The following is a 12,734-nucleotide window of genomic DNA, read 5'->3' as shown; positions in this document are numbered from 1 at the left end:
AAGTCTGATAGAGTCGGTCCTCCGACTTTGTTCTTCTACTTTAATATTGTGTTGCCTTCTGGGTCTTTTTTCTTTCCATATAAACATTACATCAATCTGTTGATATCCACAAAGTAAATTGCTGGGGTTGGGATTGCAGTGAATCTATAGACCAAGTTGGGAAGAACTGACGTCCTGACATACTGAGTCTTCTATCCATGAAGATGACATATCTCTCCATTTAGTATTATCTTCTTTGATTTTGTTCATCAGAGTTACGCAGTTTTTCCCGAATAGGTTTTGTATATACCTTGTTGGATTTTATCTAAGCATTTCATTTCTGACCCATCTGTTGCTGAGGTCGTCCGGGTGAGTCACAGTCTTGAAGGTGGCTCTAAGCCCTGACACTGCACTGGCATACAGTATGTTTTGCTGGACAATTTTGGCCATGGCAGCAGGTGGTTTTAAAGGCTTCCCCTTGGCCTTTCCTACCACTGTGGCTCTTACTCCTGCTAAGTACAGCCATCCATCCTGATATACCTCCAACAGCAAGGAAATGACCACAGGGTGGGCCTGGACACTTTGTACCCGTTACAAATCAGATTGGACCAAGATAATGTCTTCTGCAACCTCCCCTGACTCATGGCAGGGGGTGGGGGGGGGCATCATGGCATTTTTTGGTCTCCTTGTATGAGTGTCAACTGTGGTCCTGAGTCCCACAGCCTTCAGAGAAACTCGCATGTCCTCTCCGTGGCCACAGGTCTTTCTGGAGGAGGTTCAGGGAGGTGGCTCCCACGTGGACTTGCTCAGGGTTTGCAGCCCCTTCTCAGGACCCCGGGGTGTGGGCTGTGGCTCAGAATCTGAGGAGTAATGTCATTGAGAGGCAAAGAGAGTGAAGAGTAGAAAATGCCTGTCACCACCTGAGCCTGGAGCTGGAACGAGCTGGGGAGAGTCTCCTTGGGACCGTCCGGCCGGGCTGGGAAGCCTCGCCCTGCCGTCGCCTCCAGCACCTGCCCAGCCGTCTGCCTCGGCCCCTCTGTCTCTATGGGACTCTGACCTGCAGGGAGGGGGCGCTGCTGCAGAGGAGCTGGGGTCTCTCCCTCCTGACCCTGACCCTCGGGCATGGGGCCCTGTCTGCACCTTCACTCCACTGTCTGTGATTCGATGACTCTTACATGCCTCCAGCTTCACTTTCCCAAGAATCTCACAATTCTCCTGAATTTGCCCAGGAGACCTGGCGACACTTCGTGTACCCAAAGCGCCAAGGGGCTCTGAGCCTAGAGGAAGGCCCAGCTCCACGCCCGACGGGCCCCACTAGGTACCTGCCCCCCGCTCAGGCATAGCCCTGTGTCCGGGGAGCGCTCCTCGCTTGGCTCCTGGAGCCCCTCCCCCCGGCCAGGGGCGCTGAGGTGCCTGAGGCTGGCATCCACTCTCCCTCCTGTGTGGTCTCCTCTCCCTTCTGTGCGTGTCCATCATCGCCCTTTGCTGACACCCCTGCTCCTGCGGCCCCAGGACCAGGCCCATCTGCCCTCTGACGTCTCAGGCACCTTGTACCCAGCAAGCTCAGCGTGCGTCTCCAGTCTGCCCCCAGAGGGTTCTCCCACCCCCCGCTCCCATCTCGAGGTCACCCTGCTTCTGCCCAGTTAGTCCTGGATCTGCTCCCCCTCCTTGCGTGCACACCTCCACCCATAGCCACCCCTCCTCAGCCCCACGCCGCTCCTCCCCGGGCCGCCCAGCCACGGCCCTGAGCCTCCAGAGCCTGCCCACCCAAGGGGAAGGAATCCGACCCCAGCACGCGCCTCTGGGTCATCCGTCTCCGGACTTCCACGCTCGCAGGGCTCTCTTCCTACCCTGGCCGGACAGCAGGCCCCGCCTGGCTGAGCCCTGACCCCTCCTGTGGCGCACTGGTCCCCTGCCAGTTCCTCGCTGCCCCCCCCCCGGGCCCCTCTGCACACGCTCCCCCCCACACTCTGCCCCTTCCCCGCTGCCCTCCTGCGCTTTCCCAGACCTCAGCTCTGATCGGAGCCCTGATGAGCCAGGCCACGTCCTTTCCCCTGCAGCCCCTGGACGGGTGGTAAGTTCCCCAGCAGATGGTGAGCTCCACGCGGCTGGGGCAGTGTGGGCCTCCTCAGCGTGCGCCAGGGTGGGCACAGAGGCTGGCACGCAGCCGGCACTTGGACAATGGGTGGAGGCCCAGGAAAGCTGGATGTGAGCCCCGCCTGGACCCGCCAGGACCCAGCCGGGAGAGTGGAGCGAGAGACGAGAGAGGCGGGGCCCAGGGCGCAGGGGAAGCAGGCGCCCACCCCAGCTGGCCAGGTAGCATTAGACCACGGGGGAGCCACGTACCTCGGGCCACAGCCGCCTGGACCACAGCCCTGGGACCCCAGCGGGGAGGAGCGGGGAGCGAGGGGAAGACCAGACGTGCCCAGCATCGCGGGCAGATCTGAAGAGCTCCCCGTGGGCCTTGGCGGCACTGGGCAGGCTGGCCTGCGCGTGTCTGTGTTGCTTCCATCTCTCAGTGTAACTCAGGGCAGCACGGGAGCCTGTATTTCAGGAGTTCCCAGAGGTGCCGGGAAAGGGGTCACGCGTTCCACCTGAACAGGCTTGTGAAATGAGTCCTGGGAGCACAATGGCAGCCCCCGCGAGGGCTCGGCACAGGTGAGGGACGATCCAGGTGGCGAGGGGTTTGCCCCCGGAAGGACACAGGTGGCAGTCCTGCCCTGGGTGCCCTCCAGAGCTGCCTCCCGGTTGGCCGGCATCAGACGGAGGAGAGGACTCTGGCCTCGGCGTGGCCTCGCTCCGCCCTGTCCCCTCGGTTCCCGGTCCATTTGGGGCACATCCCATGTTGCCCGCTGTCCCCCATTACTGGACTTCAGACTCGTGCACAGTGATGCCCCTGGGGCTGGAGCCCCTGGATTCCCAGTGATTTCCTGGGAAAGCATTTCCCCCCGGTTACAGGACGTGAGCCCTGACAGCCAGGACCTGTCCCTACTGCTGGTCCCCGTGGCCCAGGGGCTGTCCTCCTCACCACCCATCACCACCCCGCGGGCCTGCTACCTGCTAGGAGGGGCCCGGGGGCTGAGGGGAGGCAGGCTGCCCCTGGGGAGGCGGCCACCCAGCCTGCTGCCTTTTCTCACAGGGACCCAGCTCTCAGCGTGTGCCCAGCTCTGACGTAAACACGCAGGGAACCTGCAGGACCAGGTGTGGAAGCGGGTGATGGGACAATCGACCCCAAGGTTGGTGGAGAAGCCTGGGGAGGCACTCGGGTCGGTTCCTGCGCAAGATGCAAGATGCACGTGTGCTGTCGGGGGGCAGGGGGCGCAGGCAGGGTCTGTCTGTCCAATGGGGGCTGCAGGCGGGGAGCCCTGAGGAGGTGAGCTGTCCAGGCGTTTGTGAACACCCGGGCCACCCAAAGAGAAGCAGGCATGTGGCCACCCAGCATGGTCAGCGGGAAGGTAACCCCCCCACCAAGTGGGGAGCAGACAGCTGAGCCATGAAGCTTTCCAAGCGGAAGGAAGGCAGGGGTGGCCACAGCCCAGGACGGGGCGGGCAGGGGTCTATGGGGGGAGGAGGGCCCCGAGGGCCTCGGCACAGGGCTGGGGAGGAGGGGGGTGAGAAAGGGGCCCAGGGAGCAGCCACACGGTCATCTGGCGTCACGCAGAGTGACCCAGCTCTGTCGCACAGGCCCAGTCAGTCAGCCCAGGGCCAGACCGGAGTCACCCCCGCCCTCCCCTAGAATGTGGCATCTGTCTCACAGCCCGGACTGAAGAAGCTACTAGGCTCATCGAAGCTGCCAGGTGGGGGAGAAGAATTTGATCCCCAGGTGCTGCCGGCAGATTTGAGTTGTTTTTGTTTTTCTTTTTGAGATGTTTTTATTGTGACGAGAAAACATAACATAAAATTTACCATCTTAACAATTGTTAAGTGTAAATTCAGTGACATTAAAAATATTTACGGGCTTCCCTGGTGGCGCAGTGGTTGAGAGTCCGCCTGCCGATGCAGGGGACATGGGTTCGTGTCCCGGTCCAGGAAGATCCCACATGCCGTGGAGCGGCTGGGCCCGTGAGTCATGGCCGCTGAGCCTGCGCGTCCAGAGCCTGTGCTCTGCAATGGGAGAGGCCACAACAGGGAGAGGCCTGCGTACCGCAAAAAAAAAAAAAACAAAAGTCACATCGTGCCACCAAGTTCACCATCCATCTCCAGAACTCTCCTTCTTCCCAAACTGACACTCGGTCCCCTTTAAACACTCCCCCCCTCCCCCTCCCCCAGCCCCTGGTAAACACCATACTTTCTGTCTCTATGAATTTGACTGCTTTAAGGACCGCACACGGGTGCGATCGGAGCGTCTGTCTTTTTGTGGCTGGCTTATTTCACTCAGCACAGTGTCTTCAAGGTTCATGCTTGCTGTAGCCTGTGTCAGTGCTGCACCCCTTCTGGCCGAGTAATGTTCCATTGTATGCGCGGACCACATTTGCTTATCCACGCATCTATCAGCGAACACTTGGCTGTTGTGAAGTACACTGCTATGAACACGAGGGTACAAATATCTCTCTGAGACCCTGCTGTCAACTCTTTTGGGTTTGTACCCAGAAGTGGAATTGCTGGATCACGTGGTAATTCTATGTTTAATTTTTTGAGGACGCACCACACTGTTTTCTATAGTGGCTGCACCATGTTTTATTCCCACCAACAATGCACAAGCATTTTGATTTCTCCACATCCTTGCCAATACTTGTGATTTTCTGGGGCTTTTTGTTTGTTTGGTTGGTTGGTGGGTTGGTTGGTTTCTTTTTGGCCGCGCAGCACGGCGTGTGGGATGTTAGTTCCCCGACCAGGGATTGAACCTGGGCCCTCGGAGTCCTAACCACTGGACCGCCAGGGAAGTCCGTTCCGGGGTTTTTTGATAGTGGCCATCCTAATGGGTGTGAGGTGATATCTCACTGTGGTTTTGATTTGCATTTCCATAACGATTAGTGATGTTGAGCATCTTTTCATGGACTTATTGGCATTTATATGTCTTCTTTAGAGAGCTGTTGATTCAAGGCCTTTGCCCATTTTAAAATTGAGTTGTTTGGAGTTTGCTGTTGTTGAGTTGTAGGAGTTCTTTATATATTCTGGACATTAATTCCGATATCAGATATATGATTTGCAAATATTTTCTCCCATTCTGAGGGTTGCCTTTTCACTCTCTCGATAGCTTCTTTGATGCACAGAAGTTTTCAATTTATCCAGTCTATTATTTTTGGTTTTGTTGTTGCCTGTGCTTTTGGTATCATATCCAAGAAATCATTGCCAAATCCAAGGCCATGAAGATCCCCCTGTGTCTCAGCTCTGACGATGAGGACCCCCCTGTGTCTCAGCTCTGACGATGAGGATCCCCCCGTGTCTCAGCTCTGACGGTGAGGATCCCCCGTGTCTCAGCTCTGACGGTGAGGACTTTCGTGGCAGGGTTTTAATGCCCCGATAGCACCACACCTCCCAGGTGCCCCAGGCAGAGGCACCCTCCCCCGGGTTGCCGTCTTCACCATCATGCAGAGCTTGGTGCTCCGCTGTACCCACCCCGTGAGAGCAGGTGCCAGGGGCAGGGCCCATGCGTCATCCCCGCACCCCTTCCCCAGGACCGTCCCCCAGAGCCCGCCCAGGGCAGCAGTCTCGGGCAGCCCTTCCAGTGGATGAATACAGGCTGGGTTCTGCTCCTGGTGGCCTCCCAGGACTTATCCCCTGTCTGGGATACGTCCTGAGACTTATCCCCCACCCCAAAACACCAGGGCTGATGCGCCCCCTCATGGTCTCCGGGCAGTGGACTGGATGCCGAGAGAGGCCCCCAGAGCTGGAGAGAGAGGGAAGGCGGTGAGATACCGCTCCCACAGCACACGTGCCCAGGGGCCCACTTGGGGTGACCCCAAGAGCCTGGCCGGCAGTGTCCCTAACTGTGAGCCTCCCAAGCCCCGCGTTACAGGGCCTCCGCTGCTATCTCATGGCCAGGCCTCAGGCGTGGACAGATGGCCGGGAGGCACAGACGCACAGATGGCAACCAGCAGCCTGGGGCCAGCGGGCAGTGGGACAGTCAGCCTTGTCACCAGTCAGCGGTTCTGGGCAGTGCCCGAGCCTGCGCCCCAGCCAGTGGGCAGAACAGGGCTGCATTTTGGTGCCACAGCAGAATTCTCAGGCTACTTCTGTCCAGCACCTGCAGGGGACAAACCCCAAAGAGGCGGTGGACCCGGGTCAGCTGAGCCACAGCAGCCAGTAGGAGCCCCTCTTCTCAGGAGCTGTCGCCGGCCGTCCCACCAAACCGGCTGCCAGGAGAGACGTCTGCTGGGGGCACGGGAGGCGGGGGGGCCCGGGGCACAGGGTCACAGAGGAGCATAGACAGGCACAAACGCCAGCCAGGTCCCAGGGCCGATTACGGCGAGACCTGCGGCCCAGAGGCCACGGGGCTGGGACAGAGGAGCCCGCCCCTTCCCGGCCTCCCACCCTCTTCCCAGGCTGCCCTGCATGTGACCCGTCTTCAGAGGACACGTCAGGGTCCCCCATCATGTCCGCAGCAGGCATCCACCCCGGCTCCGTCTGTCAGGCCGTCCAAGGGCCGGAGTGGCCTGAGCATGGGGAAGTCCACGCTTTCCTGGGAGTTTCGAGGTCCCTTCCTCTTGGGGAGGGTCTGGCTCAGGGGTGGCAAATTCTGGTGCCCCCGGGGCCGGCGAGGGGCAGAAAGAGGTGAGGCCAGCCTGGCCCTGTTTCAGCTTCCCCACTCCTCACCCAGCCCCCTGGGGCCCCCTGTCCACACGTGGGCCCGGCACGGCCAGGACTGCGGACTGTCCTGAGAGGAGAACCCAGCGAGGCTCCTGCTTCAAGGAGGGAACTGTGACAAAACGCAGTGACGCCCTGACGGTGAGGGACCTTCCTGTGCACAGACGAGGGTGGCCACGTGCTGGGCAGGGGCCGGTGGGTGAGGCCACAGCACGGCGCTCGCTGCCTGGGGGCCCTGGCCTTCTCCAAGCCCCAGGGGGAGGCGCTGGGTCCAGGGCGCAGGCTAGCAGAGCCCATGAGGAGGGGGTCAGGACAGCCGCGGTCCTCCCTGAGCCCACCCTGCCCGCAGGCCCGGCCCACTGGGACCCCCCTTATGGTGAGCTTCTCCATCACACCCTCTCTCATTCCAGAGCCTTCCCCGGGGGCTGTGCCCAGGCCCTGGGCTGAGCCCTTCCCTGAGGGCTCTCCGGCCCACTGATGGCCCAGGACGAGAAGCCGCGAGCACGGACGCTGGGCCGTGAAGCCCTGGGTGGTGCGTAGGGGGCCCGTGTGAGCCTAGGGGGGCGGGGGCATGGGGGCCAGAGAAGGGGTCTTGGAGGAGAGGGTGCTGGGGTGGGTGAGGGTAAGGCCAGAGGGCACAGGGCTGCTCTGCTCAGCCTCGAGTGTTCAAGGGGGCAGAACAGGCCGAGGCGGGTGTCCGGGTGGGGAGGGGTGGGGTACAGGCTAGACAACCCCACCCGCCAGAGGGGCACCAACTTCCCTTGTGTCCGGCCGGCGGAGTCTTATTTGGACTCGTCTGAGTCACCTTCACGGGTGGTCACACCGACCTCTGCAGCCTCTCATCCCCCCACTGTCCGAGCACCCCCCTTTGAGCCCCCCAGGTAGGAGCTCTCCCCAGAGGGCAGGGTCGCACTCTCCCAGCCCCCGAGCCCAGCTCCCTGGGGGCAGATGAGGCCCAGCCTCCGGGCAGCAGGAAGTGCCGAGCCTGTCCCTTCCCCAGCCCCCTCCCCAGCTCCCCAGGTGCTCAGTCCTCGGGGCCCACAGGGGTCCAGGGCTCCAGGAGCTAGAGGCAGCCTTGGGTACCAGGCTGGCGCCCCAGCCATGGCGGTCAGAATCCGGGCCTCTGCTTGGCGCCTCCGGAAGCCAGAACTCGCCACTAATCCAGGGGGGCCGTGCTCAGAGGATGGCCTTGTCCCCCGTCCCCCAAACTGTCCAGTGATGCCCAGCGGGGCCGTGTCCGGCCAAGAGCCCGTCCTGTCCCTGCGTAGGGCACGCTCGTGGTTATCCTCACGGGTGGTGGGGAGGGGTGGGGGCAGCCTGAGGACACCAGGAGGAGACAGAGGGCACGCGTTTCTTGGGGAGAGCTTCCTTTAAGCAACGGCAGCACCGTCGTACAGTTCGGCTCTGAGGAAGTGGCCTGGACCCCGTCAGTCTCGCCCCTGGCAGCCCTGGGGACAGAAACGCTGACCCACTAAGTGTCCACCCTCACTGCTGGCCCCTTCTGGCCTTGCCCGGCAGGCCACCTCTATCTCCTGCGCTGCCTCAGAAGAGCCCAGGTCTCTGGGAGCCTGGGGACCACCCCCCGTCCCCAGGGCCCCAAACTGGCCTCCTTTCATTAGAGGGGCTGTCACTCCCGCTGCTGGGCCCACCTCCAGAGGCTGCCCGTTTCCAAGAGGGACTCCTGTCGGCATTAGCCCGGCTGGGAAAGGTCCAGATTTGAAGGAGGATCCCCTGAGGGGAGGGAACACTGGGGAGCCACACTCACTGCAGAGGCCCAGGCTGGGGAGCACAGAGCTCTGGGCCTGCAGGGACCTCTCCCATCACCACCCACAACAGGTCAGCTGCTGCCAGTGGTCTGTGTGGTTCCGGGGAGGTTCAGGTGAGAGGAAGTGAAGTAGGAAGTGCACAAGCCACGCGGCAGGTCACCTGACGGGCTCCAGAGGGAAGTCAGGTTCCAGAGGCGCATCCGAGGGCAGGTGAGGAAGACGGGCTCTGCTCTGGGCCTGGGGCAGGTGACCTCCCCTCCGCAGGCTCTGCGCACCTGTTACACGGCATTGCACTACTGAACTCAAGCTCCTTTGCAAATGCTCGGACAAGAGTCACAGTTTATGATTCTCCATCAGGAAGGACCCGTGGTCTGCACGCTTCCTCTACCTGGTGTGTGGCCACCAAGCACACAACTCCTCCTGGGGCAACTGCTCAGTGGAGGGCTGAGGGCCCTTCCCTGCAGGGCTGGGGGCCCGGGGGAGAGGCCAGTCGCCCGGGTGTGGTCGCTCAGGCGGAGAGCTTCACCCAGGGCCTCTCCAGGTCTCCTGGGGAACAGCTTCTGGACAACAGCGTTCCCTAGTCCCCATGGCAACAGGGCCTGCACTCCTGTTTCCAGGGAAAACCAGCCCTCAGCGTCGTGGTTGCCGCAGCAACGCCTATGGGCTCAGTCAGCCACGCTGTCCCGCCAACCCAGAGAGGGCAGCTGGGCACCCAGGACAGAGGAGCCAGGTGCTGCCCAGGTGCGGAGTCGGTGCACAGAAGGAGGTCCTGACCCTGCCAGGGTCCCAGGAGGAAACTCACCGGCAGCAGAGTCCCTGCTTTCCCTTGGGTCCTGTGCCCCAGCCCACGATGAGTTCCGCCTCCAGCGAGCCAGGCAACGGGGACTCTGCCGAGCGGCCCCAGCTGGGGCTGGACGCTGTGATCCAGGTCAGTGGTGGGGCTGCCCTCCGGCACCCTCCTGGGAGCAGGTCCCAAGGGCACCTGGGGAGGGAAAGGACCCTGCACAGAGAGGCCACACCTCCCCGGCTCCAAGGGGCACTTTCCACGTGTTCACGTGGTCAGCATGAGCACCACGTGAGCGCACGCGCACACAGGCACCTTACACACAGGCGCACACGTACACACACAGGTGCACACGTACACACACACACAGGCACCTTACACACAGGTGCACACGTACACACACAGGCACACACGTACACACACACAGGTGCACACGTACACACACAGGTGCACACATGTGCAGACTGCTCGGGACAGGAGCCTGGGGAGAGACTGAACTGGGGGCCGGGGGCCTGAGCCCCAGGGCCAGCCTCCCTGCTCCGTGCTGTGTGGGCTCGGGCTATCAGCGCCCCTCTCTGGGCCTCAGGCTTGCGGCCTGCACTCCCACCCCGACCTTCTGGGGTCTAGTTCACTACTGCCTTGGGGCCAAGTGTGGGAATCAGCGGGGGCTCCCCTGGAGAGGCGTGCGCCCATGGGGGTGGCCCGTGCCCAGTGTCTAGTCTGTGAGCTCCAGAAGTGCTGGTTCGGTTTTCCTTCATAGCACCCACCTGCATAACAAAAACAACAGCGACAACGATAACGACTGGGAATTACCCCACGCCCCCTCCTCTTCACTCCCTACTCCCAGCCCGTGCCCGGCCCTGCCACCCCACCCTCTTAAGTGCCCCCCGCTGGCCATCACAGCCAGACAGTCCCCACCCTGATTCACCCCTCAGGGATCCCAGCGAACCCCTGGGAACCAGCTGACTCAGAGTTGTTTATTAACGCAGTTATTAGACTCTCAGCAGTGCGCTGCCTGATGGGGGTGACGTGGCCCTGTGCAGACAGACAGGTCACTGCAGAAGAGTAATTGCCGACAGTTGTCCCCGTGACTAAACAACACGGCGGAGCCGCCGCACGTGCGCGCGCGCACACACAGGTGCCCACGCAGGACAGAACACGACCGGGGCAGGATATTTGAATCAGGTGATGCAGCCAGCAAGGCTGACAAGATGGCCCTGGGTGGGGTGACTTTCTCTGTCCAGTTCCCGTGAGGTCCAGCTCTGCGAGGCCCTGGGTGCCGGTGACCATGAGGGCCGGTGGGGGGTCAGGGGAGGGAGGGCCGCTTGCACACCAGTTTCCAAGCCAGGTACCCCGTCAGCCTGTGAGGATGCTACCACCCCTTTGGGTTCCAGGAAAATAGAGGCTCGAGAGTTAAAGCAAGTTGCTATGGTTACGGGCTGGTTTGAGGGAGAAACACAGGATGGTGCCGACATCCGGCAGTGGGCATCGGTGCTTGGCAAAAGTGGCTGCCCCCCAGCTCCCGCTGCCTGTGGGAAACCGTCATCTGAAAGCCACGGGGAGCCCTGGCCGAGGTCCGCTCTGCCCGCCCAGCCAACACCTGTTGTCTTCACCACGGTGATGGAGATCGCGGTGGTTACTCCAGGGCTGAGCAGGCAGCAGGCGCCTCAAGATGCCCGGATAGGCCCGTCCAGAGGGGGAGGAGGGGGGATCCTCCAGCCCCTCCAGCTACAGACGGGGAAACCGAGGAGTCCGGGCAAGGCGTGGCTTGAGGACGGGGGCTCCTGTGGGACCAGACTTGAATGTGCTCCCCTGCCCAGAGGAGCTCCTGACACCCCACTTGCTGCAGCCGGAGCTGCTGCCCCTGTCAACCCCGGCCCCGGCCCACCCTCAGAGCTGGATTCTCTGAGGGTCTGGACGCAGAGGCGGTGGAGAAGGCCGATGGGCAGGAAGATTTGTAATTCTGGGCCCAGTTCCTCTAGAAGCTTCAGGAATTTTCAGACTCTTCCTTTTGGGTTAGGTTTTGATTAACGGTATTTTTCTAAGAACTTGTCTATTATATATAAATCTTCAAATTTACTGCCCAAGGTTGTTCCCAATATCCTCTTACTGTCTTCTTGAAGTCTGAGGCTCTGAAGCAGGTAACCACCTGCCCCTGAGTGTTGAGGCGCTTGAGACCCAGGGGTCACCCAGGACCCAATCTGAGGAAGTCCCTGGCAGGCTGCAATGAGCTGGTCACCCCGAACTGACGCCTCCTTTTTCATTGCTGATACCGGTCATTGTGGATCCTCTGTACGGTATTTTGTCTTCTATTTCATTGATTTATATACTTTTTATTCCTTTGCTTTTCAGTTCTTTGGGCTGTTTTTCTTCTAATATTTTGAGATGCGTGCTTAGCTCGTTGATTTGCAGCCTTCTTTGTTTTAAAATTTTTTTTTTACTTAAAAAACTGTGGTAAATTATATATACATAAAATTTACCATTTTCATCAGTTTTAAGTGTACAGCTCAATGGCGTTAAGCACATTCACATTGTGCAGCTCTAGCCACCATCCAGCTCCAGAACTTTCTTCATCTTCCCCAACTGAAACTCTGCCCCCGCTAAACACGAACTCCCCCCTCCCCCTTCCCCCTCCCCCAGCCCTGGCACCCACCACCCTACTTCCTATCTCTATGCATCTGACTCCTCCAGGGACCTCATATGAGTGGAATCATACGATACTTGCCTTTTCGTGTCTGGCTTATTTCACTTAGTATTGTGTCCTAAGGGGTCATCCATGCTGTAGCCTGTGTCAGAAGGTCCTTCCTTTCTAAGGCTGAATAATATCCCACTGTACGGATGGGCCCCATTTTGTAATCCATCCATATGTTCATGGATCCTTGGGTTGTTTCCACCTCTGGCTGTTGTTAATAGTGCTGCAAATACCTGTTCAAATCCCTGCTCTCACTTCTTTGGGGTGTACACCCGGAAGTGGGATTGCTGGATCCTACGGTAATCCCACGTTTAATTTGGGAAAACTCCACACTGTTTTCCACCGTGGTGGCATCATTTCACATTCCCACTTTCTTCTTTAATGTATGCATTTCCTCCTAAACAAGGCTTTAGCTGCGTCCCATAAATTCTGATATAATAAGTTTCATTTTTACCCAGTTCAAACTGCTTTCTAATTTCCACTGTGGCTTCTTATTTTAGCCCTGGATTATCTAAAGGTATAAATACCTTAGTTTTCAAACATATAGAGATTTTCAAGTTTTTCTTTACATCTAGTTTAACTACCCTGTGCACAGAGGTTTTGCTTTGAGCGTCGTCAGGTGGAAAAGCTGATTAGCGTCTGCACGGAGGCAGTCGGGGGGCAAACGGACGCCTGGATCTGGTTTCAGAGAAGAGCTCCGTGCTGGAACCAGATGTCCGGGGCCGTTGGCATGTGGGTCACTGGGTGAGATCCCAAGGGGAGACTG

General features: G+C 59.7%; 1 protein-coding gene across 1 annotated transcript in view; it reads left to right on the top strand.

Moving 5' to 3' along the window:
• Positions 1-9,342: 9,342 nt before the first annotated feature.
• The window catches only part of CROCC2 (ciliary rootlet coiled-coil, rootletin family member 2), a 68,500-nt gene continuing 65,108 nt past the window's right edge, over positions 9,343-12,734 (top strand). The window contains 1 exon segment of the mRNA XM_073807879.1: positions 9,343-9,420. Coding sequence (XP_073663980.1) covers positions 9,343-9,420 — 78 coding nt within the window.

The sequence above is a fragment of the Tursiops truncatus genome, chromosome 7 (genome assembly GCF_011762595.2).
Source record: "Tursiops truncatus isolate mTurTru1 chromosome 7, mTurTru1.mat.Y, whole genome shotgun sequence".
Taxonomy (NCBI): Eukaryota; Metazoa; Chordata; class Mammalia; order Artiodactyla; family Delphinidae; genus Tursiops; species Tursiops truncatus.
This window is presented reverse-complemented; position numbering and strand designations above follow the sequence as displayed.